This window comes from Ranitomeya imitator, chromosome 10 (genome assembly GCF_032444005.1).
Source record: "Ranitomeya imitator isolate aRanImi1 chromosome 10, aRanImi1.pri, whole genome shotgun sequence".
NCBI lineage: Eukaryota > Metazoa > Chordata > Amphibia > Anura > Dendrobatidae > Ranitomeya > Ranitomeya imitator.
This window is the reverse complement of record NC_091291.1, coordinates 119068850-119092302: the sequence shown is the minus strand read 5'-3', so window position 1 is coordinate 119092302 and position 23453 is coordinate 119068850. Positions and strand designations below refer to the sequence as shown.

At 49.3% G+C, this 23453-nt stretch overlaps 2 protein-coding genes across 10 annotated transcripts in view; both read left to right on the top strand.

Moving 5' to 3' along the window:
* The window catches only part of SLC35E2B (solute carrier family 35 member E2B), a 67285-nt gene extending 59313 nt beyond the window's left edge, over positions 1-7972 (top strand). Inside the window, exons 8-9 of one of the 2 annotated variants that reach the window (XM_069741712.1) lie at positions 1105-1250; positions 2975-7972. In XM_069741712.1, coding sequence (XP_069597813.1) covers positions 1105-1250; positions 2975-3206 — 378 coding nt within the window. In that variant the 3' untranslated portion in view covers positions 3207-7972. The remainder of the gene's footprint in view (positions 1-1104; positions 1251-2974) is intronic. The other variant, XM_069741714.1, reaches the window with a different exon arrangement.
* A 1191-nt stretch (positions 7973-9163) lies between these two features.
* LOC138651646 (cyclin-dependent kinase 11B-like) overlaps positions 9164-23453 on the top strand; it is a 74422-nt gene continuing 60132 nt past the window's right edge. For all 8 annotated transcript variants that reach the window (XM_069741997.1, XM_069741996.1, XM_069741994.1 and 5 more), the window contains exons 1-3: positions 9164-9296; positions 20590-20715; positions 21357-21472. In XM_069741997.1, the coding sequence (XP_069598098.1) occupies positions 20605-20715; positions 21357-21472 (227 nt within the window). In that variant the 5' untranslated portion in view covers positions 9164-9296; positions 20590-20604. The remainder of the gene's footprint in view (positions 9297-20589; positions 20716-21356; positions 21473-23453) is intronic.

Genomic DNA, 23453 nt, shown 5'->3' with positions numbered 1-23453 from the left:
CTGTCTTTAAAGGGGCAGAAGTTGAATCCCTTCATCGGAGGAGCGTTCCAAGCAGAAGATCAACATATACAAAATAATACAACATAAACCCCAACACTCAATGACCATGAAAAAGTGAGATTTTCCTTGTGCCTGATGCAGCAATTACTAATAGTTAAGGATGGATTACATAAATATCATCATTATTTTGCAAGACTGGGTGTTGTCCCACAAGGATGTGGAGATAGATCTCGTTGGCACCCTTTATAAAAACTAAGGAGTGTCCTAAAGGCATTAGGCAACCTATTGTTTATCAGGTTTTTATGTTGAAGAAATTCTTTTTTTCCAAATATAAGACAGATAAGGTTTTATGCACAGTAGATAACAAAGCATTCATAAAAGGTGAAATCACAGCTCACCTCCTCCTCCTTTCATAATTACCATTGTCCTGACCTGCACATGCTCATTAAATACTTTAATAGGGGCAGTGTATCAGTGCAGGAAGGTGCCCTAGTGGCCAGTGTGAAAATTGCAAGTTTTTTCTGTATGCTTTTTAATATAGTGATATAAAAAAAACATAAAAACTTCATTTAAACATTTTAAATAATTTTCTGCATTGACATTTTCACATCCCCCATGGTAGGGAAAACAATGCAATAATAGGTTTGCAAGCTTGAGACCGGACCCACCTAAATAGGACATGGGACATCTCTGGGGTCTGTTTCTTCTTTTATTTTTTTGAGGACTTCCTCAAGAAGATAAATGCAGTCTTATCAGTACAAAATGACTGTTCAAACCAAGCACAAACGCTCCTCTGTACATTCTAGGCGTGGTGAAGTAATCCAGAGTCCCTTCCCACCGGCTTGTTTTCCTTCTGTCTCCACCGCGCTCTTGTTTGTCAGCTTTGTCTTTATAGAAGCCAGAGTATAGGCGAAGGTAGATGGGAAACAAGTAGACTGGAAGGTTCACTGAACTGCTCGACCACTCGAGCAGCCTGTGCTTGGTTTGAACAGTCATCGTGTGCTGGAAGACTCCCATTTAAAGTGATGGCATCTATATGCATGGTTGTAGGTGTAGACAATCCAATCATTCAGGTCTTCTTAGCTTTGTCTCTGCTTGCCGTAGGACATGCCATTGGTTGGGAGAAGTGGCAGAAGATTCAGCTACAACTGGGACGTCATCGTGTTACTTCTTATCGATGGGGTCTTGTTCCACTTACAAAGCGTCACAGCGTATGCGCTGATGGGGAAGATATCCCCCGTCACATTCAGGTATTAAACCGACTACATTGTGTGTATCTAAGTAATGGAAAGCCGGATCAGAACCCAAATCTACAAGCTGGACGATTAGTGGATGGGAAGGAGTAGAAAATGCAACAAAAATGAGATACAAGTATATTTAGACCCCATTTTGTCTTACATTTTTTTTGTATGAAAAATCCGAAACAACTTCCATCACTCTCATTGGTATTTGGTCTGATTGTCAGTTTTTACTAACATTGTGTCCTCTGGTTTTCCTGTATTTAATGCATCACTCCAGCGGGTTTTTTTTTTGTTTGTAAGGCTGTGTGCACACGTTCCTGATGTTTCGTGTTTTTTTTTTTGCGTTTTTCGCTATAAAACCGCGAGAAAAACGCATCCTATTAATAGAATGCAATCTGCAATTCTTATGTACATGTTCGCGGTAAAAAAACGCAGCATGTTCATTAATTTTGTGGATTTTTTGCGGCTTTCCCGCTATTTAATGCATTGGGAAGCTCCGGGAAAAAACGCGAAAAAATCCGCACAAAAGAAACGTGAAAAAAACGCATACGGATTTCCTGCAGAAAAAGTCCGGTTTTGTTCAGGAAATTTCTGCAAAGAATCCTGACGTGTGCACATAGAACAATTTACGTAGGTTCTCTGACCCTAGTCTTATACTTCCCAGCGTCGCTCAGGTCCCGCACTCCCCTCTTGCACAAGTCCTGACTCCCCGGGAGTCGGAGATAGCGGTCACAAGCTCTCTGTGTAATGTAAGTCTATGAGAATCTCGTTCTTGTTCTCGTAGGTTTTCATTGAGTTGTGACTTCCGGATCGCCCAGCAAATATCAGAGCGATCTGGCGGGTCACAAACTGCTGGAGACCGATGGGAGCAGCGCCGATTAAGAGATGACGATGGCGGCTGATAAGTATAAGACGGGGGCAGGGAAATTAGATGATAGCACCACTCCACTGGTAAAAATAAATAAATGCTGGAGTGGTGCTTTTAAAAAATAAATAAAATGTCACTCTTCTGCTTCCCATTAAATGGTAAAAATGGCAAGAGAGAAAAAAAATAAAGGCATGGACATGTGAACAACTCGATAGATTATAATGGGTATCGGTTCTGTCTGTCGATAACACAGAAGATGGACGTGGAAAATCATTTCACATGGGCGTCCTAGGTTTTGGGGTATTTTTGTATGGAGTGAGGCTACTTTCACACTAGCGTTTTCTGCAATCCGTCACAATGCGTCGTTTTGCAGAAAAAACGCATCCTGCAAAAGTGCTTGCAGGATGCGTTTTTTCCCCCATAGACTTGCATTGACGACGCATTTGCGACGGATTGCCACACGTCGCATCCGTCGAGCGACGGATGCGTCGTGCTTTGGCGGACCGTTGGGAGCAAAAAACGCTACATGTAACGTTTTTTGCTCCTGACGGACCGCTTTTTCTGACCGCGCATGCGCGGCCGGAACTCCGCCCCCACCTCCCCACACCTTACAATGGGGCAGCGGATGCGCCGGTGAAATGCATCCGCTGCCTCCGTTGTGCAGTGTGTTAAACGCTAGCGTCAGAATCTCTCCCCGACGCATTGCGACGGGGAGATTCCGACGCTAGTGTGAAAGAAGCCTTACTGAGTGTTTTGGGAGCAAGACAAAACTTCTTAGATTTTCTCATACAACTGAGAAAAAAAAAAAATATGATCAAAGTTTTCACACACCCTGATTTCTGACCCGTGGCCTCTGTTGTTTCAGCGTCGCCAGCACTGTGAAGCACGCACTTTCTATATGGCTCAGTATTATTGTTTTTGGGAATAAAATCACCAGCCTTTCTGCCATTGGGACCGTATTGGTGATCATCGGCGTCCTGCTCTACAACAAAGCTCGGCAGCACCAGCGAGAATCCATCCGAATGATGACCGCCTCGTTCAACAGCGAGGACTCCGAACCACTAATAGGACAGGACCAAAAATCACATGAGAAATAACAAGGGATCTGCTGCGATGACGGCCATTGTTCCTCTGCCATTGACACTAATATTAACAGTTGTTCTGATGCCATCATGTCGCCATCACCCGGAGGTAATGGTAGAAGATCTTGCAGCGGCTGCAGCTCTGACGTTGGATATCGCAGGAGCTCAGTACAAATAATACCTGATATTTTTTCCATTTTCCCAGATTTTTCAGGCTGTTTTTTTACCGAGCATCACTTGCGGTTATGTGACTAATCGCGTGTTCCTAATCGACCCTTGATGGACAGATAGTTATCGTAAAGCCATACCAGTGGGTGCAATAACATTCCAGCCCAGCGGCTGCAACGTGGGACGTACCACTATGGAAATGGAAGCAAGCAGCAATGCAGAGCTAGCGGATTTACGTAGTGACCAGGCAATGTGCTGTGTACTGACTGTAACTTTTTTTTTTTTTGGTCCAGTGTTCAATATTTTTATATTACTAAAATCTTTTTTTTCTTGGTCTAATAGTGTTTACGTTAGCAATAAAGGTGTTTTTCCAGGCCAGATATAAAGTGACGCAGGGAGACTAATAGGGGGAAGCCTAACGGTGTGTAATGTAGTATTGAGTAGGTGCTGAGACCTGCCATATGCAGTGTATGGTAAAGCCTTACAGTTTACATCTGGCCACTGCCAGGCGTTGGACCCCCACCGATCTGGTATTAGTGATCAGGTCGTCGGGGGGTCCGAGTGTTGCACGTGCTTATGAGGCACGATCAGTCCTTATCCTTGGACTTGCCCTGCCATTGGTCTTCTTAACAGTCCCTCTTAGAAGTCCAACAGGACAGGCTGCAAACCATACTCGTCAGTGCCACTCGGAGAGGCATGGCTAGAAGATTGGAGACAGGACAAGTCTGGGCGGAGAGCCGCCACGCCGGACTCGTCCTGCCACATTGATATGTGCAACGCTGTGGATTAAAAGCCAATTTCTCAACATTATAGAGCTGATCAGATTGAAGCAATCTGCAAGCATAGAGCCATAGTAGTTATTGGGGACAAGAACTGTGTAATAGGAGCACCTAGAGCGCTCGCGCTGAGTTCAGGGCATAGTTTTGGTTCCTGTACTTTATCAGCTCCACTTTTCCTTTTGTCTTTTAATACATTGAAAAAAATAACTTTAGAAAATGTTTTACATGTATACAAACACCTTATCTACTTGTGTAATATGCCAACAAGAGATCATTTCACGTAATGGTAGCACTTAAGTGGCGTCGTCGTCACACCCATGTTACAGTGACCACCGGTAGTCTTCTCCGGTGGTTCATCACACCCTGTTACTACATTGTAGGGCGATTCTTCCCTTTATCCAGATCCATCCTCACCAGCAGACGTCAGCTGTGAGCCACCATTACAACCGCTCTCTTAAACTGTGCTTTACTCCCCCTCCCAAGGTCCAGCGCTGAATCTCCACCACTGCCCATGGTCTCTCATTGTCTTAAGTGATCCAGTCTTATCGGTGAGCTCGGTGGCAATTTGGGCAGAGTTATTGGCTGCGCCACAGACAATAGCAGACCAGAAGCAGCGGTAGAGACTCAGTGCTGGACCTGGGGAGGGGAGTAAAGTGATTGAAATGCAACCATACACGTTAGAGACAATGATTGGACCTGCCTTCAGAACTGGCTGAACAACTAATGTGTATGGGCATTTTATTGCAATGCCTGATCTTTTTTGCTCTCGGGGGAGATGAGACCCCCAAGTGTCTGGCAGTGTCATACTTGCGAACACATCCATGCTTGACGGAGCCAAACGTTCAGGTGTATGTTAGTGGACCAGGAGAGAAAGCTGCTGGCCAAATGCTCCTGTATAGGCATAGACCAGGGGTGTCAAACTGCATTCCTCGAGGGCTGCAAACAGGATATATTTTCAGGATTTCCTTGTACTGCACAGGTGATAATTTAATCACCAACTCATTATTTGTGTAGGTGATTAAATTATCACCTGTGCAGTACAAGGAAATCCTGAAAACATGACCTGTTTGCAGCCCTCGAGGAATGCAGTTTGACACCCCTGGCATAGACAGACCCCAACCAACCAAACAAAAAAAAAAAAGTCACTTTATATTGCCAAAATATGCATTGATCTTTGTAGAATGTGATGATATATTGCTGATGTGAATGAGCGCAGACGACGTCCATATACTGGGACCGGCCTATCAGTCTGTATTTTACATGGCGCCCTTTAATTCTTGTGATTTCGCTGACCATTCTCTGTCCGTCCTGTCCGCCGGGGGGACTACATGACCGACGACAAGGACCCCCAACGACCCCCTCCATCACCTCCTGTCCGTCGCACCTGTGGATTGTACAGAAATCTTTCTATTTTTATGAACGATGGGTAAAGCCTTTTTATTTTTTATTTTTTTTTGTAGAAAACCTACATTCCTGACCTGTGAACAGGTGTATATTGAATGTACAGCATCTTATCCTTCCGTCTGTCCGGTGCATTGGGAGAGAATGGCATTACTTGAAAACGTATTGATTTATTGGTGTTTAATCACTTAATCCATTGTCTTTATCCACTAGAATCTGTGCTCAGTGCAAGCACGACCGTCACAGACAAGGCTGTTGTATTACTGACAGCTACAGCCTAATACAAAGCTCCAAACCCCCTGCAGATGTAGTTATGTAGCTGCCTACTGCCACCACTAGAGGGAGCTTGTGATTGGTTGACGTCAGAAATCCACAGCCGACACATGGATGTCTTCCACGGATGCAGAAATTATTTTTTTTATTATTATTTTTTTAATATACTAATGCCTGTGAACGAGGTTCCGAAAATCTTATTTAATGTAGATTAGATGAGGATTTAGTTTTGGAATCTGTCTCACAATCCACTAATGAACAGCGCCTAAATGGTTAACTCCGAAAGAGCGGTCACCCGTAATGTGACAAGAACACCGGGCTAGTAACCTCAGCATTATATGGGCCATTGAGAACCGGTAAGTCGAAGGTGAGGAGTGACCGCATTATCCACATTGGTGGGAAACCACAGCTTCACTTTCTCCCGTCTTATCTTTTTACTCATTTATACAGAAAACTGCAGGCTTGAAAAAGGGAATCTGTCAGCAGCTTTTTTTGTTATGTAATCTGAGAGAAGCAAAATGTAGGGGCAGAGACCCCGATTCCAGCAATGTGTCACTTACTCAGCAGCTTTCTGTAGTTTCATTACTATTAATGTTTTATCAGCAGGAGATGATCGCTAGAGGACAGTCCAGCTAATCTGTGTAACCCCGACCCCACCACTGATTGGTAGATTATACACAGCTCTGCATTCTTGATCTCTGCTAGATCTACAGCAGAGAAAACAGGGATTGTATCAAAACTACAGCAAGCAGCCCAGTAAGAAATACATTGCTGGAATCAGGGTCTCAGCCCCTACATCAAGTTGCTCTCAGATTACATAGCAAAAGAACCTTCTGACAGATTCGGTTTCTTGTTTCCTTCTGATTTTGCCATCCTCACCTGCTGCCGCTTTTCTCTTTACTTGTAGGTAAGCACTGGCTATCTGCGCTGGTCTCCTGGGTCCTGCTGTTTCGCCCATACTCTACCTTTGGGTAGGGATAGTTTTGGACCTTGTGTACCTAGATGTAGGAGCTAATAATTTCTCCAATATTGCCGGACATAATTTTTACTTGTACCTATTATTGGCAAATTATATTAGCACATTTACAGTATTTAATCATTTGTTGTTGTTACTGCGGAAACAAATCATTTTTTCATATGTATCGGTTAAAAGAAAAAAAAGTTACCGTAACATTCCAAAAAATCATCAATAGAGCAATAGTTATGAGCTTTGGGATAACGCTCCAAGACTGGCATCATAGCTTCTGTTAAACAGAAGCCACGACACTGTGACGGCTACGTTGTATGATGGATTTATATAGTCACTGATGGCCTCAATGACTTAAAGGGAATTTGTCAGCAGTTTTGATATGTAATCTGAGAGCAGCATAATGTAGGGACAGAGATTCTGATTCCAGCGACGTGTCATTTACTATAATTTCAATAAAATCACTTATCAGCAGGAGATTATTACTACAGGACTACCTGTCTCCTGCCTCCTAGTCCTGCCGTGTGTAACCCCGCCCCTGATTGGCAGCTTTATATGCAGTGTACACAGAAAGCGGCCAATCAGAGGTGAGGGTGGGGTTATATAAATGTCAGCATTTAGAGAACTGCTAGATCTGCACCAGAGAAAACTGTAATTTGTATCAAAACTGCACCTCGCAGCCCAGTAAGTGGCATATCACTGGAATCAGGGTCTCAGCCCCTACATCCTGCTGCTCCCAGATTCCCTTTAAAAACTACAATTTCCAGCATTCCAAAGAGCCAAAAAGTGGCTTAGTTATAGGCTTGGGCTCTAGCATTGCCCATGTGCCACGGTATAATCGGATTGCCCTGATGTAACCTTTTTACCACGCCTTGACTTTGTGTTTCTGGTGACCCCGGGGCTTCATTTTACACTTCTCGCTCTTGTCTACGGCTTTTATTCCATGTTATCCTTCTCATCCGGTTTCTCCCACAGCCTCCATCTTCCATCCTTTCCTCGCCCGTGAGAGACTCTGATTACGTTATTAATGTAAAATTGTTTTTTTTTTTGTTTGTTTGTTTTTGTCTTACTAATTTTATTGCGCCGTAGCAGACCGCATCTCCCTCTGGGATGAGTTACCTTGTGAAATGATTTGTTAGTTTTGCCATGTTTGACGCCATTCCTTCTGTCTGAATAAAACATGAACAACTGTTTCTTTGGAATTTTGTTTAGTTTTTTTTTTTTTTTTGCCATGTGTTTGATGACCACGTCGGTGCACCGCTACGGAATATGTTAGTGAGATATAGGCGACGATAGCAGTGCGGGATCCAGGCTGCCACATGCATACCAGGCTGACAAGGTGATAGGATAAAATGACATGATATACCCAAGACTTTATTTTTTTTCTTATTGTCTACACTACCGACCACCGCTGCTGACCAGCAGCAGTGGCCGCACATGCACAGTATTTGTGTTCAGCTTGCAGGCGCTGCTTTGAAGCTGGCTGGTGCACACTGTCACCTCCTAATCTTCACAGTAGCGCTTGCAAGAAGGACAACAGCAGCGGTCGGTCTCCTAGGCAACAAGCTATGTATAAAATTGTTTATAAAGAATGGCAGCAAATTACAAATGTGCTAGAAGATGGGACTATCCCTTTAAGGTCCCCATACACAGTCGCCTGAAGATGAAGGAGTACAGTTACCAATGAGTGCCCGTTTTTCCTGGACTTATTAGTACGTTTTAAAGGTATCTCCTGATCACTAGGCACTGCACTGGGGTGGAAAGGGTGTGAGCAATTAAAGGGATGTTGAAAATTACTCTATGTACTTGATAGGGAATTTTTAAGAATTAATATGTTAAAAAATAGTGGACAACTCCGTCCCACTTTTAACTAGCTGTCATGATTGTGATTTAAAGGAATTGTCCATAAAAAAAAGCAAGTTATCATCTGTCCACTAATCTGGTTACTAACCTGCTGATTGTTGGGGTCCAACCCCTGCGACTGTGAACCCCACTCCATTCATTTCCTATGGGACTGGTGAGGGCTGCGCTTGGCTTTGTCCAGCAGTCCCATAGAGAATGAATGGAACAGTAGTCAAATGCTAGGCAGTTTCGCAAATGATCTCTCCACTATTGTTTGGTGGAAGCCATTTAGGAACAGCTGAGTGACAACTCCTGTGGATACTGTAATTGCAGTCATATTGGTTGTCAGCTACATCGGTCCCATGTAAAATACTAGTAAAAGGTTGAATAAGGATTTGTATTATTTTATTTTTTTCTGGGCTCCATGCTGCAGATTGTCAGAGCAAGATATTTATCTGCGATGTCCTCCAGAGGGCGCAGCGCTCCCATACATTTTTATTATACGCGCGCCACCTAGCGGAGCCAGTTGGAAAAACACTTGGCAGTGCTGAGTTCTAGACGTCCAGCAGCCAGTGCCAGGATGTGACGTCATCAGTCGGCGCCGTCGGGCCTCGTCTCGTTCTGGTGCTGGGCGCCGCAGAACGTCGGGAGGCGAAGCGAGAGGGGAAACTTCAGGTAATAGCCGGGATTCTCGGGCCCCCTCCTCTGCAGGCCAGACAGCGGTGGCCACGGGGCCCCATACAATCTCCCTGTGAATGGAGACAGGCGCTGACTGGGCTGTTAGGATTCCTGTGCAGCCCCGGTGCTGCTGTACCTGGAGGGTGGTGAATTGGGCAGAGTCTCTGAGGGCATTACAGACGACCAACGCCACGAAAAAGCGACACTTTATATTACACCCTCTGTGCTATATGGGGGAAACCCTCCGGGGGCGATCGTGTATGAGATGGGATGTTACACTTACTAATATGCTTATCTGTAATGTCTGCCCCCCATGAATGCAGGTTCTGCGCCCCCCATGAATGCAGGTTCTGCGTCCCCCATGAATGCAGGATCTGCGCCCCCCATGAATGCAGGTTCTGCGTCCCCCATGAATGCAGGATCTGCGCCCCCCATGAATGCAGGATCTGCGCCCCCCATGAATGCAGGATCTGCGCCCCCCATGAATGCAGGTTCTGCGCCCCCCATGAATACGGGTTCTGCGCCCCCCATGAATACGGGTTCTGCGCCCCCCATGAATGCAGGTTCTGCGCCCCCCATGAATGCAGGTTCTGCGCCCCCCATGAATGCGGGTTCTGCGCCCCCCATGAATACGGGTTCTGCGCCCCCCATGAATGCAGGTTCTGCGCCCCCCATGAATGCAGGTTCTGCGTCCCTCATCCCCCCCCCCATGAATGCAGGTTCTGCGTCCCCCATGAATGCAGGTTCTGCGTCCCTCCCCCCCCCCCATGAATGCAGGTTCTGCGCCCCCCATGAATGCAGGTTCTGCGCCCCCCATGAATGCAGGTTCTGCGCCCCCCATGAATGCAGGTTCTGCGCCCCCCATGAATACGGGTTCTGCGCCCCCCATGAATACGGGTTCTGCGCCCCCCATGAATGCAGGTTCTGCGCCCCCCATGAATACGGGTTCTGCGCCCCCCATGAATGCAGGTTCTGCGCCCCCCATGAATGCAGGTTCTGCGCCCCCCATGAATGCGGGTTCTGCGCCCCCCATGAATACGGGTTCTGCGCCCCCCATGAATGCAGGTTCTGCGCCCCCCATGAATGCAGGTTCTGCGTCCCTCATCCCCCCCCCCATGAATGCAGGTTCTGCGTCCCCCATGAATGCAGGTTCTGCGTCCCTCCCCCCCCCCCATGAATGCAGGTTCTGCGCCCCCCATGAATGCAGGTTCTGCGCCCCCCATGAATGCAGGTTCTGCGCCCCCCATGAATGCAGGTTCTGCGCCCCCCATGAATGCAGGTTCTGCGCCCCCCATGAATGCAGGTTCTGCGTCCCTCATCCCCCCCCCCCATGAATGCAGGTTCTGCGCCCCCCATGAATGCAGGTCCAGCATCCTCATAAATGCAGGATCTGCGCCTCCCATGAATGCGGGATCTACGCCCCCCATGAATGCAGGTTCTGCGCCCCCCATAAATGCAGGCTCAGCATCCTCATGAATGCAGGTTCTGCGCCCGCCATGAATGCAGGTTCTGCACTCCTCATGAAGGCAGGTTCAGCGCCCACCATGAATGCAGGATCTGCGCCCCCCATGAATGCAGGATCTGCGCCCCCCCATGAATGCAGGATCTGCGCCCCCATGAATGCAGGTTCGGCATCCTCATAAATACAGGTTCTGCACCCCCCATAAATGCAGGCTCAGCATCCTCATGAATGCAGGATCTGCGCCCCCATGAATGCAGGTTCGGCATCCTCATAAATACAGGTTCTGCACCCCCCATAAATGCAGGCTCAGCATCCTCATGAATGCAGGTTCTGCGCCCCCCATGAATGCAGGTTCGGCATCCTCATAAATGCAGGATCTGCGCCCCCCATAAATGCAGGCTCGGCATCCTCATGAATGCAGGTTCTGCGCCCCCCCGTGAATGCAGGTTCTGCACCCCCCGTGAATGCAGGTTCAGTGCCCCCCCCCCATGAATGCAGGATCTGCGCCCCCCATGAATGCAGGATCTGCGCCCCCCATGAATGCAGGTTCGGCATCCTCATAAATGCAGGTTCTGCACTACCCATGAAGGCAGGTTCAGCGCCCCCCATAAATGCAGGCTCAGCATCCTCATGAATGCAGGTTCTGCGCCCCCCATAAATGCAGGCTCAGCATCCTCATGAAGGCAGGTTCAGCGCCCACCATGAATGCAGGATCTGCGCCCCCCTTGAATGCAGGATCTGCGCCCCCCATGAATGCAGGATCTGCGCCCCCCATGAATGCAGGATCTGCGCCCCCCATGAATGCAGGATCTGCGCCCCCCATGAATGCAGGATCTGCGCCCCCCATGAATGCAGGATCTGCGCCCCCCATGAATGCAGGATCTGCGCCCCCATGAATGCAGGTTCGGCATCCTCATAAATACAGGTTCTGCACCCCCCATAAATGCAGGCTCAGCATCCTCATGAATGCAGGTTTAGCGCCCCCCATGAATGCAGGTTCTGCACCCCTCATGAATGCAGGTTCGGCGCCCCCCATGAATGCAGGTTCGGCATCCTCATAAATGCAGGTTCGGTGCCCCCCATGAATACAGGTTCGGCGTCCCTCATGAATAAAGGAAAGAAAAAGCCAGCTCACCGATCTTCAGAAGGTGCACGGAACCCCCGTCCTGATGAGAAGATCCAATAGTAAATGAAAAAAGAATAAAAAATGTTCCAGCTCTTCTTTTCTAATACTTGACTTTATTTCATGTGTTTACAATACAAACAGCCCCACGGACAACGCACATGAGAACATGAGCTACGCGTTTCGATTGCTGCTGCGTAGCTCATGTCCTCCTGTGCGTTGTCCGTGGGGCTGTTTGTATTGTAAACACATGAAATAAAGTCAAGTATTTTATCAAGAAGAGCTGGAACATTTTTTTTTCTTTCATTTACTATTGGCTCAGCCCCCCAATGATGCAGGTTCGGCGTCCCCATGAATGCAGGATCTGCTCCCCCCATGAATGCAGGATCTGCTCCCCTCATGAATGCAGGTTCGGCGTCCCCCATGAATCCAGGTTCAGTGCCCCCTCTCTCCCCCCCCCCCCCCCCCCATGATACAGTTTCAGCACCCTCTGTCCTAGGTCGGCGTCACACTAGCGAGTTTTATGGACGTATGAGAGGTGCAGAAAATACGGATTGTACACGGTACAATGATTCTCTATGGCCCAGCTCCTATCAGCCGTATTTTACTCATCCGTATTATACGGTCTTGTACGGCCGTAGAAAATCGCAGCATGCAGCGTTTGGCAGCGTATTGCGCAAAAAAAATGCCAATGAAAGTCTATGGGGGCCAGAAAAATACGGATTACACACTGGCCGTCAGTGTGACTTGCGAGAAATACGCAGCGGTGTTAGAGAGAAAAGCCGGCAATTCAGTGCAGTGTACAGTAAAATCACACTGACAGGTTAGAATAGAATAGCTAAAATAAATGTCTACACATAGTATAGGTGTATATATATAGATATATATGTCAGTGAGATATATATATATATATATATGTATTAATATTTCATACAGTGCTAGATAGCAGAAAAGCCGGTAATTCAATTGCCGGATTTTGCCATCTCCTTCTCAAACCCGACATGATATGAGACATGGTTTACATACAGTAAACCATCTCATATCCCTTCTTTTATTACATATTCCTCTTTAGTAATGTAAGAAGTGTCTTGGTGTAAAATTTGGGGGCTCTAGCTATTAAATTAAAGGGTTAAATCGCGGAAAAAATTGGCGTGGGCTCCCGTGCAATTTTCTCCGCCAGAATGGGAAAGCTAGTGACTGAGGGCAGATATTAATAGCCTGGAGAGGGTCCATGGTTATTGGTCCCCCCCTGGCTAAAAACATCTGCCCCCAGCCACCCCAGAAAAGGCACATCTGTAAGATGCGCCTATTCTGGCACTTGGCCACTCTCTTCCCATTCCCGTGTAGCGGTGGGATATGGGGTAATAAAGGGTTAATGTCACCTTGCTATTGTAAGGTGACATTAAGCCAGGTTAATAATGGAGAGGCGTCAATAAGACACCTATCCATTATTAATCCAATAGCATGAAATGGTTAATAAAACAGACACACATTATTACAAAGTCTTTTAATGAAATAAAGACACAGGGTGTTTTAATATTTTATTATACTGGTAATCCACCTGAAGACCCTTGTCACCTGGAACAAAGTTAAAAAAAAAAAAACAACAATATGCCATACCTTCCGTCGTTCAGTCTTGTCCCACGCTGTAAATCCATCTGAAGGGGTTAAATCATTTTACACCCAGGAGCTCTGCTAATGCAGCTGTGCATGTGGCTGTAAAAACCCGGGGAATGAATGGAATGTAGGGGAATGACCTGTAGTTACCTCGAGTCGCGGTGATGCGCCCTCTGCTGGATGTCCTCATATGAACTCGAGCCTGGGAACTTTTCAGAATATTTTCCCACATATAGTTCTGATACTCGAACCGAACTTTGAACAAAAGTTTGTTGGAACCTGAACATCTACGGGTCCGCTCATCCCTAACTCTGAGGTAAGCCAGCCCCCTTATCTGCCTCGGAGTAAGCTGTGATTAAAAAGGGGGCTGGCTTAGCTGTTGAACTGATTTAGACAGCCAGCCCCTTTTCACGCACTTCCATTATCATGATGCTAAAATGCATGTAGCCTCATTCTTCCTGTGCCAAGACCAAAATGGAAGCGGCGCTGATGATGGGCATCCGGATCCCTTGAATCGGGTGTTCAAAGGAACAAAAAATCTTACTTGGAAGTGCAGTTGTATAATATTTCAGATACTTTTGATACCTTTAAATGGCATTAATCACCAGCTTTATATGTTGAGAGCAGCATGATGTAGGGGCAGAGGCCCAGACTGCAACGATGTGTGACTTGCTGAACTGCTTGCTGCAGTTTTGATAAAATCCCTGTTTCTCTATCGCCTTTCATTGGGGGACACAGGAACCATGGGTGTATGCTGCTGCCACTAGGAGGCTGACACTATGCAAATAAAAAAGTTAGCTCCTCCTCTGCAGTGTACACCCTACCGACAGGAAGTAGGATATTCAGTTTAGCTTAGTGTCAGTAGGAGGTGGACACGGGTCTTTCATTAGACCCTTATCTACCTCAATGTGCGTCGTTTCTTTTCAGATTTTTCCGGAGGGATACAGGGTGAGCAGTCCCACCTGTAGTCCCACAATGCGGACTATGAGTACGGCGTGTACTGCCACCCCGTATCCTCATAGATCCCTCTCCAGGACCAAGATCCTAGCACACAAGCGTGCTTAGAAGTCCGGTCCTGGCTCCGTCCCCCACCCACTCGCCCACCAGAGCCTGTCGGTTGGAGGAGACGAGGATGTCCATCACAGCTCCGTGGACGTCTCAATCCCTTCAGGTTAGTAACTGCGTGGGATGTTTAGGTGAGTATTTCCCCTAAATTTCCAGATCTTCCCCTTACTCTCTCACAGTGTGGGGGAGTAGTAGTTCCTAAATACGCTGCACTATCTTCTATGGCGGCGCTGATTTTATTTTAAAAAGGGATCCTAGGGGCACCAAGACGAGCAGTGGCTCTGCACTATGGGCTATCCCCTTCATTGGGCCGCAGTGCCCTCCCTGCGGCCGCACTGCGCATCGGCCGCAATGTCACTTTTCTGGCGACTCCGGCACCCCCCCTGCGGGCTTCGGCGCCGTGATCCCCTTTCCGGTGGCGGCGGCCTCTAATTTGGGTCCCGGCTTCAGCCGGGGCCTACTTCGGCGCCGCGTCCCGTTCTCCCTGCGGTCCTGGCAGGCTGCCGCGCTGCTCTGCGGCGCACTGTTCCGGGGCCGCGGTCTCTTTTCCAGCGGCGCCGGCCTCCACTTTAGGTCCCGGCTTCAGCCGGGGCCTACTTCGGCGCCGCGTCCCGACTATACCGTTTCTCCCTGCGGTCCTGGCAGGCTGCCGCGCTGCTCTGCGGCGCACTGTTCCGGGGCCGCGGCCTCTTTTCCAGCGGCACCGGCCTCTAATTTAGGTCCCGGCTTCCGCCGGGGCCTACTTCCGGTACCGCGCTCCTCCACTTCCGCTTTCTTCGGGCGGGCTTTCTCCCGCCCGACAAACTGTGCCCTGCAATCTCCGCCCACCGGCGCCATCTGGGCTGTCTCCGCCCCTTCCTTTACGTCGCTGCTGAGCACAGGGCAGGAGATTCCAACCTGCCCGCATTTTCACCTGGGGGCACAGCATATCATCTGCGCGGATTGCACCAGAGGCCGCAGGGCAGCAGCTCCATCTTTCTGTTCCACTGCTGTTCTTCAGGCCTGCAGTAAGCTCCGGACAAGAGTGCCCCAGATGTGTCTACCTGTTCTCCTAGGGGCTATCCTTCCTGAGGAGCATCTTCCAAGCCGTGCAGCCTTCCATCTGGACACAGCAGCGCCTGCCGTGAGTACCTCTGCACCGCAGTTTGACTCAAACCCCTAATCTTCTGACATTTCCCTCAGGGGCCCGTTCAGTCTAATTTTAAGGGAGGTCGCCCCCGGCCTCCTACCTTTTCCTGCGTCTTAGTGAAACACTTTCAGGGTTCGCCTTGTAACCACAAGCTGCCCTCAGGCAGGCCTGCAGCAACCCACATTTTGTTCCCCCCTGCTGCTCCGCCTCAAAGCGAAGTCCCCACCCCAGGCTGGGCCTCCCCTCTGTCTCTATCAGTAGCGGATCTCACACGGGTGTCCCAGACCCTTGTGTCCGTGCTCGATCGGTTGCCCCTGCAGCCTTCCGTAGTAGCCAGCGGGTCGCAAGAAGCTCTGTTCGAGTCTTCCAATACAGGCCGCGAAAGATTCAGACGGGAACGCCAGTCTGAGTTCTCTTCTCGGTCCATCTCGCCCCACGGTCCTTCTCTGTGGTCGAGTTCCCCCTTATCCTCCCCCCGGAGTCAGGCGAGGCTTTCTCTGATGTGCCTTCGGAGGATATTTTGGGGCCTGAGTCGAACCATATCTTAACATGAGGGATATGGTTCAAAGCCTCATTGGAGCGTACAATCTGACCTGTGGCAACAAAGATTCCTCTACGAAACCCGCAGATCAGGCGGTTTCGTTTAGATGGTCTAAACTACCTCCCAAGGGATTCGCTCCTCATCCTGAATCGAGGAGCTTCTGGCCAGAGAAAGAGCGAATTCGACCAGACGTTCTCAAAGAGGAAAGCGTCTTGGAGTCTCATATCTCTTTCCTCCGGATCTCATCGCCAACCGGAATGAGAGGCGATGGAGAACGACCTCTCCCCCTGTGGATCCGCCAGCTGCTAGACTTGCCACCAACACAGTCCTCACGCTGTCCGGTGGGGCGACTCTGACAGATTCCATCGATACGATCATGGAATCCTTTGTAAATTCGGCTCTCGAACCTGCCGCATCATCCCTATGCCCGGTTTTCGCTTGCACTTGGGTTTCTAAGTCGGTATCCGAAGGGGCTAAAACAACCCCGTTGGGGCATTCAAGCCGGAGCTCCACCAGACTGGCTGGCGGAAGTTACCACCCAGATTACTCTCGCCGGGGAATAATTTGTTCTCTGGACGTCGCGTCTTCTGCCGCTCAGACACCCAGTAATGTTGTTGCCAGCCATCGTTCTGTTTGGCTCAAGAGTCATCAAAGAAGTCCCTTACGAGCCTGCCTTTTCCAAGGATCACGTCTTTTCGGTTCCAAGCTGGACCAAATTATTAAGGACGCCACTGGCGGCACCAGTTCTCTTCTTAGGCGGCAACTTCGAACAGAGGCCACAGGCACGTTAAGAGAAGAAGGTATTCTTCGACTCACTCCTTCCTGGCGTTCCCGCTACTCCTAAGGTGGTTTCTCCAGGTCCAGGACTGGAAGTTCCACCTAGGCATGACCCACGACTAGACTCTAGCCCGTTTCTCCTGTTCCTCAGGGACGTCTGGGTCTCCTCAGTAGAGGACGCATGGGCCAGGGCACTTGTATCCTCTAGATACAAAATCTTCATTTCACGGCCCTGGGATCGTTTTCTTCGAATCCCAACCTCCAAGACCCCGCTCTAGTCCCGGGTTTCTTTACAGCCATTGTTTCCCTCCTTAGATCCGGGGTAATCGTTCCCGTCCCAGAACAGGAACGGTTCAACGGTTCACAGGCTTCTCTTCGAAGCTTTTTGTACTGACAGAGGACGACAAGGTTCGTCCCAGCCCGGATCTCAATTTGCTGAACAGGAGGTTTCGTCGGAGACACTTCAGGATGATATTCCCTCGTTCAGTAATCGCTTCCATGGAGGCTCAGGAATTTCGGTTTCAGGCTCCCGAAAGTCTATCCATCTTTCCCGACACTCTAGCCGTTGCGGGTGGCTCGTCAACAGGAAGAAGTTCCGTCTTGTTCAGCGCCTCGTATCTCCGGGCATGTTCTTCGACACTTGTCGGACCAGAATCTTCCTTCCCGAAGACAGGATATCCCTCCTTTGTCAGGAAGTTCGCTTGCTCCAGGGTTTTCGGCTCCCCTCCTTTCTGATGGGCCTTAAAGGTCCTAAGGAGGTTGGTTGCAACATCGGAAGCAATTTTCCCTTCGCCAGTTACATTCAAGACTTCTTCAGCAGGCTATTCTATCACAGGGGGACAGGTCTGTCTTCTCCCTGCATTGTCCGATCCGGCTTTCTCCCGGGTCAAACGGTTCCTCGACTGGTGGCCGAGGTCACTTCTCTTATCCCAGTTCCCTGGCAGGTGGTGACGATGGACGCCAGCCCGCTCGGCGGAGGCGCGGGGCTTTGTCACCTGTTCTTTTCAGGGTTGTTGGTCGGCGCAGGAGTCCTCTTTGCCGATCAATGTCCTCGAGTTCCGGATCATCTTTCTGTCTTTCCTTCACTGGGTAAGGATTCTCAGCAGCCTGCCAATTTGAATCCAGACAGACAATGACACAGCAGTGGCATATGTCTACCACCTCTGGCCTCGGCCGAGATTCCAGGATCCTCCTTTGGACAGAGGCAACGGTCCTGGTGAGCTCCGCAGTGCATGTCCCCAGCGTGGACATTTAGGCCGCCGACTTCCTCGGCCGCGAGGGCCTTGTGGCAGGGGACTGGTACTTCAGGAGGTCTCCTATCGGATTGCTCTTCGATGGGGGACTCCAGATGTGGACCTCATGGCGTACCGATTGAATAGGAAGGTCCCTCGGGTCGGCCCAAGGTCCCTCTCACAGTGGTGTTGACACTCTGGCCATTCCTTGGTTGCAGTTCGTATTCCCCTATCGGTTCCCACCCCTTTCCCTTGCTTTCCAAGCTGTCAAAAAAGATCAAGGCGGGATGGGTGCCGGTCATTCTGATCGTCCCGGATTGGCCCAGGAGGTCTTGGTTTGCGGACATCGTCAATCTTCTCGCGGACACCCCTGGTGCCTTCCAAACAGACCCAATCTGCTGTCTCAGGGTCCGATCTGCCACCCGAATTATCGGTCGCTCGGTTTAACGGCGTGGCTGTGGACTCCACAGTTCTAAGAGCGTCCGGTCTTTCGGCCCGGATGGGTCACGCTATAATCCAGGCTAGGAAGCCTTCGTCTACTTCCAGGATATACTATCGTACCTGGAAGGCTTACTTTCCTTCATGCGAGTCCAACCGCTTTTCACCTATGTCCTTTCCCTGCCTTCCATTTGGTTTTCCTTCAGGCAGGACTGGATTCGGGCTTCGCTCTCAGTTCCATAAAGGGCCAGGTTCCTGCGCTCTTCTTCCCTTTAAGAAGACGTGATCTTCTCAGCCACAGGTTAAGACCTTCCTTCAAGGAGTGGCCCACGCTGTTCCTCCGTACAGGGCCTCTGTGGATTCATGGGATTTAAAGGTTGTGCTGGTTGTTCTTAGGGGTTCCCCCCTTTTGAGCCTCTGAGGGAGTTTTTCCCCTGTCAGTTCTATCTCGGAAGGTGGCTTTTCTCAGGTCCATCTCTTCGATCCGCCGCGTTTTTGAGTTGGCGGCCATTTCTTGCCGACCTCCTTTCTTCTTTTTCCACCAGGACAAGGTGGTCCCAGGCCTCCGCCTTCCTTCTTTTCACGAGGTGGTTTTCATCTTTCCACCTCAACGAGGACATCGTTCTACCTTCCTTTTGTCCAGCTCCGACTCATCCTCTGGAGCGATCGTTGTACAGGCTGGACCCCGTCAGGGCAGTGAGGATCTCCCTGGCTAGCACGGCCGCTTTCCAAAAGATGGATTCTCCTTTCGCCATCCCTGATGGCGTGCGTAGAGGCCTGCCGGCTTCCAAGGCGACTATTGCTCGCTCGATCAGAATGGCAATTTTGGAAGCTTACCGGGTCTAGATTAGAGTGCCCCCTCCTGAGATAAAGGCTCACTCTACCCGGGCAGTCGGCGCTTCCAGTGCGGTATGTCACAGGGCTTACGCCGACGGCTTTGCAAAGCGGCAACCTGATCTTCCATCCACGCCTTTCGCCGGACTACGGCGGACTCCAGCCTGGGCAGAAGGATCCTGCAGGCGGCAGTGGTGAGTCCTCGGACTTGATGGAAGTCTGTTTTTCCCACCCCAGGGACTGCTTTGGGACGTCCCATGGTTCCTGTGTCCCCCAATGAAAGGCGATAGAGAAAACAGGATTTTTGGTTGCTTACCGTAAAATCTGTTTCTCGGAGCCTTCATTGGGGGACACAGCACCCTCCCAAATTGAACAGCTCTGTTTACTGTATACGTTTGAGTTCTTTAAATACTCTTTGAGTGCTTGAAACTGTTAATCTATGGAGCGCCGTGGAATTTGTTGGCGCTATGTAGATAAAGTTTATTATTATGTTATTATTATTCTTTCTCTTTTACACGTTGCTTCTCCTACTGCTTTCTCACTAACTGAATATCCTACTTCCTGTCGGTGGGGTGTACACTGCAGAGGAGGAGCTAACTTTTTTATTTGCATAGTGTCAGCCTCCTAGTGGCAGCAGCATACACCCATGGTTCCTGTGTCCCCCAATGAAGGCTCCGAGAAACAGATTTTACGGTAAGCAACCAAAAATCCTGTTTTTCTCTGCTGCAGATCTAGGAGTTCTCTCAATACTGAGCCCTGTATAACCCTGCCAACACCACACTCTCGGTGTACACTGTGCATAGGCAGAAAGCTGCAATTAGTGGTGAGTGGTGCAGATCATGGATATGGAGGACTACATGGCAGGAGCTCATCACTGACAACACAAGCAATATATCATTGATTTTATAGAAAAAAAAGCCCTAAGCAGCCCAGTAAGTGACCTCTCGCTGGAATCCAAGCCTCAGCCTCAGCACCATGCTGCTGTTAGACGGATAGTAAAAACCTTCTGAGAAATTCCCTTTAAACCCCTTGTTGTAAACTTGTTAATGTAAGTAAGGTTTGATTTTGTTAGGTTGACCCACTCCAAATGGGGGATGAAAAAGACACTTGGAAAGTGAAAACGCTGGACGAAATATTGCAAGAAAAGAAAAGGAGAAAGGAGCAAGAAGAAAAATCAGATTCCAACCATACAAAAAATGTAAGAATTGAGGGAATGATCGATATTGTAGATGAATGTGGCCGAAATGCTGCGATTTTGGCAAAACTGGCCGCCCATTTCTTGTGTCCTGACTTTCCCTTTGACAGCAGATCTTGGGGGGGAAAGAAGGATCGGGCTGTTGAATGTCAACATGCTCTGTCCTTCTATACCGCCGACGGAGGCGTCTGACAGCGGCGAGCGCTTCACTCCCCATTGAGAACACAGAGTTGTCGAGACTTGTTATTCTTTATGGGGGGAGCCAATATAGTGAGTACTCTGATGGCCACTTGTTAGTAGGTAAATGGCCTTTTTCACCACTTGACTTGGAACGGACACAGTATGAGGGTTACAGAACACGCCAAGCATTTTTTCTCTTTATCACATTCGGGTCTATGGGGAAAATCCCAAGAAAAAACACATTTTTACTGCCGGACAATTGTTGCAGATCAGTATCCACTGCTCTAAAACAAAGCACGGTGGGCACGAGATTTCTATAAATCTCATCCACTTTGCGGGAGTTTTTCCCATTTAATAATTTTGTGTTTTTCAAAGAGAGTCTTTTAAGGTCAAATATGAAAGTCTTTTTTTTTTTTCTCTCCAGTTTCTTAATCTACCTTTTAATTTTTTTATATCCTTCCCAGGCTGATGATCGCGATTCCAAGAGAGATTCCTTGGAAGAAGGGGAGTTGAGAGATCAGAAGATGGAGATTACTATTAGAAATTCCCCTTACAGACGCGAAGACTCAATGGAAGACAGGTACAGACCAGACGTCCTTTGTATATGGACATAATGCATCTCATTTGTGATTTTATCATTATGATTTAGTGATCTCCAAACTTTAAATGTAGCTCAGAGGCTGTAATACTAGCTGTTAGAGACCGAGAAAGCCGGGTTTCTATATAAGAAAGAGAAAAACCCAGTCACATATCCAATACTTTGCCATACAGTGTAGATGGTTTGGTGGTCACTGGTAGGGCTGAGCGGACCTGTGCAAGTTTATGTTCGTCCATTTTGACCAAAATTTAGTCACTTTGTCTCTTTTTTTCTTTCTTTTTCACTCCATCTTTTCTCTTCTTTTTTTTCTTTTTCTTTATCGCCTCTCATTGGGGGACACAGGAACCATGGGTGTATGCTGCTGCCACTAGGAGGCTGACACTATGCAAATAAAAAAGTTAGCTCCTCCTCTGCAGTGTACACCCCACCGACTGGCATTAAACTCTTCAGTTTAGCTTAGTGTCAGTAGGAGGTGGACACGGGTCTTTCATTAGACCCTTATCTACCTCAATGTGCGTCGTTTCTTTTTCAGGTTTTCGGAAGGGATACAGGGTGAACAGTCACACCTGTAGTCCCACAAAGCGGACTATGAGTACGGCGTGTACTGCCACCCCGTATCCTCATAGATCCCTCTCCAGGACCAAGATCCTAGCACACAAGCGTGCTTAGAAGTCCGGTCCTGGCTCCGTCCCCCACCCACTCGCCTTCCAGAGCCTGTCGGTCGGAGGAGACGAGGACGTCCATCAGCTCCAAGGACGTCTAATATCTTCCACGTTTTTAAGGTTAGTAGACGGCGTGGGATATTAGGTGAGTATTTGGGGGGCCTCGGGATTCCCTACTTCCTGCATTTCTGCGGCCGCACTGCTATTCCTGAGGCAGCACCCTTCCTGTACTATCAATTAGGGACAATTTCCGGGGCCCATCTTTTGCGCGGCGGCTCTTAATTCCGGCCGCGCTACCTTCCCACGGTGGCTCTGCACCTCTAATCGGTGCCCCAGACCCTTTCCTCTGCGGCGCGGCCCCACTACAGACAGCCGCTCTGTTTTTATCTCCACGGCAGTCCCTCTTTTTCAGCGGCCACGGTCGTCTCCTGCGGCGGCCGGCTTTTAATGTAGGCCCCGGCTCTTCCCGGGGCCTACTTCCGGCGCCGACACCGGCGCTCCGCTGTTCATGCGGCGGCTGCCGCGCCTGTCAGACGGGACGCCTGCACCTTTTCCTCGGCGCCGGCACCCATTTCAGCGGTCACCGGCTGCTAATTTAGGCCCCGGCTTCCCCCGGGGTCTACTTCCGGTGACGCGCTCTGTCACTTCCGGTATCATCTCCCGCCCGACAAACTCTACCCGGCATTCCCCACCCACCGGCGCCATCTCGGCTGGCTCCGCCCCTTCCTCCACGCCGCTGCTGGACGCTCAGGGCACGAGTTCTCTTCATCGTGCCACGCTCCTGCGCCGGGGGAACTTCGCAGAGCGCTCTTTCTGGGAACACAGCACGCCATCTGCGCTGGGGATCCACAGCATCTTCCTCCAGGCCTGCAGCTCCTGGTATCCGGGGTTTTTCGTCTGCCGTGAGTAGCTCTGCACTGCAGACTGACACCCTCCTCTGCCCCACTGTCCCTCAACCTACTGGCATTTTCTTCAGGGACCTCTTCAAAATGTCTAACTCTAAAGGGGGCCGCTCTCGTCCTCCGACTTCTTCATCTTCTGCCTTAGTCACGTACTTTACATGTTCGTCCTGTAACAGCAAACTTCCCTCAGGTCAGTCCTCCCCGCTGTGTCAGTCTTGCAGCAACCTGATTGTTCCCACCGCCCAGGATCCCCCGGCTGTTCCGCCCGAGAGTGATCCCCCCATCCCAGGCTGGGCCGCCTCTCTGTCACAATCGGTGGCCGATTTAACACGGGTATCTCAAACCCTAGTGTCCGCGCTGGATCGGTTACCCCTGCAGACCCCTGCAGTGGCCAGCGGG